The 1,744-nt window shown below is 46.2% G+C and overlaps 1 protein-coding gene across 1 annotated transcript in view; it reads right to left on the reverse strand.

Moving 5' to 3' along the window:
- Positions 1–3: 3 nt before the first annotated feature.
- The window catches only part of trpt1 (tRNA phosphotransferase 1), a gene marked incomplete at both ends in the record, with an annotated part of 2,632 nt that continues 891 nt past the window's right edge, over positions 4–1,744 (reverse strand). The window contains one exon of the mRNA XM_043684491.1: positions 4–62. Within this exon, the coding sequence (XP_043540426.1) occupies positions 4–62 (59 nt within the window). The remainder of the gene's footprint in view (positions 63–1,744) is intronic.

Genomic DNA, 1,744 nt, shown 5'->3' on the forward strand with positions numbered 1-1,744 from the left:
TTTACCTTTGATGGCCTTTCTCAGCTGGATGAAGATGGCCAGCTCACAGTTGCTGCGTATACCTGCAGGGGAATGAGAGAGCAGCTGGGTGATATTTCCTCCGTGTCAGTAAACACATGCCCACTAGGACTCGTACCAATTACTCCAGAAACCACCTCATCCCTACTCATCACAGTGTGACAGCAACTGCCCGGACTCTGAGATGTTGCATAGAGCTTTGAACACCAGCCTCCCATCTACTGACTCCATCTACATTTCCCACTGCCTTAACATAATCAATCAAAGACCGTTCTCACCCCACTTACATTCTCTTCTGGCAAGGAATGGGGGGATATGAACCAAGGGCAGGCAGAAGGGATTACTTTAATTTGGTGTCATGGACCAAAGGGCCTGTTGCTGTGTTGGACTGTTTTATGCTCTATGTTCCACCACCCCTCAGCCTCCGATGCTCCAGGGAATACAGCCCCAGCCTGTTCAGCCTCTCCCTGTAGCTCAGATCCACCAACCCTGGCAACATCTTTGTAAATCTTTTCTGAACCCTTTCAAGTTTCACAACACCCTTCCGTTAGGAAGGAGACCAGAACTGCACACCATATTCCAACAGTGGCCTAACCAATGTCCTGTACAGCCGCAACATGACCTCCCAACTCCTGCACTCAATACTCTGACCAATAAAGGAAAGCATACCAAATGCCGCCTTCACTATCCTGTCTACCTAAGACTCCACTTTCAGGGACCCATGAACCTGCACTCCAAGGTCTCTTTGTTCAGTAACACTCCCGAAGACCTTACCATAGACCTGCCTAAGATTTGCTTTCCCAAAATGCAGCACCTCACATTTATCTAAATTAAACTCCATCTGCCACTTCTCAGCCAAACAGCCCATCTGATCAAGATCCCCGTAATCTGAGGTAACCTTCTTTGCTGTGCACCACACCTCCAATTTTAGTGTCATATTAACTGTGCCTCTTACGCTCACATCCAAATCATTTATGTAAAATGATGAAAAGTAGAGGACCCAGCACCGATCCTTGTGGACTCCACTGGTCACAGGCCTCCACCACCACCCTCTGTCTTCACCTTTGAGCCAGTTCTGTATCCACATTGCTAGTTCTCCTTGTGTTCCATGAGATCTAACCTTGCAAACCTTCCAGCTCAGCAAGTATGCTTACATCCAGATCCTTAACCCTATTTGTCAAAGCTATAGTATACTCCCACTGCCTTTATACTCTAAGGATTCACTCGATCTATCCTGTCTATACCTGACATATGCTTCCTCTTTCTTAACCAAACCCTCAATTTCTCTCATCATCCAGCATTCCCTATACCTACCAGCCTTGTCTAACAGGAATATGCTGTCTCTGGACTCTTATTATCTCATTGTTGGAGGCTTCCAATTTTCCAGCCATCCCTTGACATGCAAACAATCTGCCCCCAATCAGCTTTTGAAAGTTCTTGCCTAATACCATCAAAATTAGCCTTCCTCCAATATAGAACTTTTAAACTTTTAGATCTGGTCTATCCTTTTCCATCACTATTTTAAAACTAATAGAATTATGGTCACTGGCAGCAAAGTGCTCCCCCACTGACACCTCAGTCACCCGCCCTGCCTTATTTCCCAAGAGCAGGTCAAGTTATGCTCCATCTCTGGGAGTTACAGAAAACACCACGTTTCACTGTATCCTGGTACATGTGACAACAATACATCTAATAATCGCCCATCACCCCCTCCCCCCACTCACCG

Source organism: Chiloscyllium plagiosum, unplaced genomic scaffold (genome assembly GCF_004010195.1).
Source record: "Chiloscyllium plagiosum isolate BGI_BamShark_2017 unplaced genomic scaffold, ASM401019v2 scaf_75090, whole genome shotgun sequence".
Taxonomy (NCBI): Eukaryota; Metazoa; Chordata; class Chondrichthyes; order Orectolobiformes; family Hemiscylliidae; genus Chiloscyllium; species Chiloscyllium plagiosum.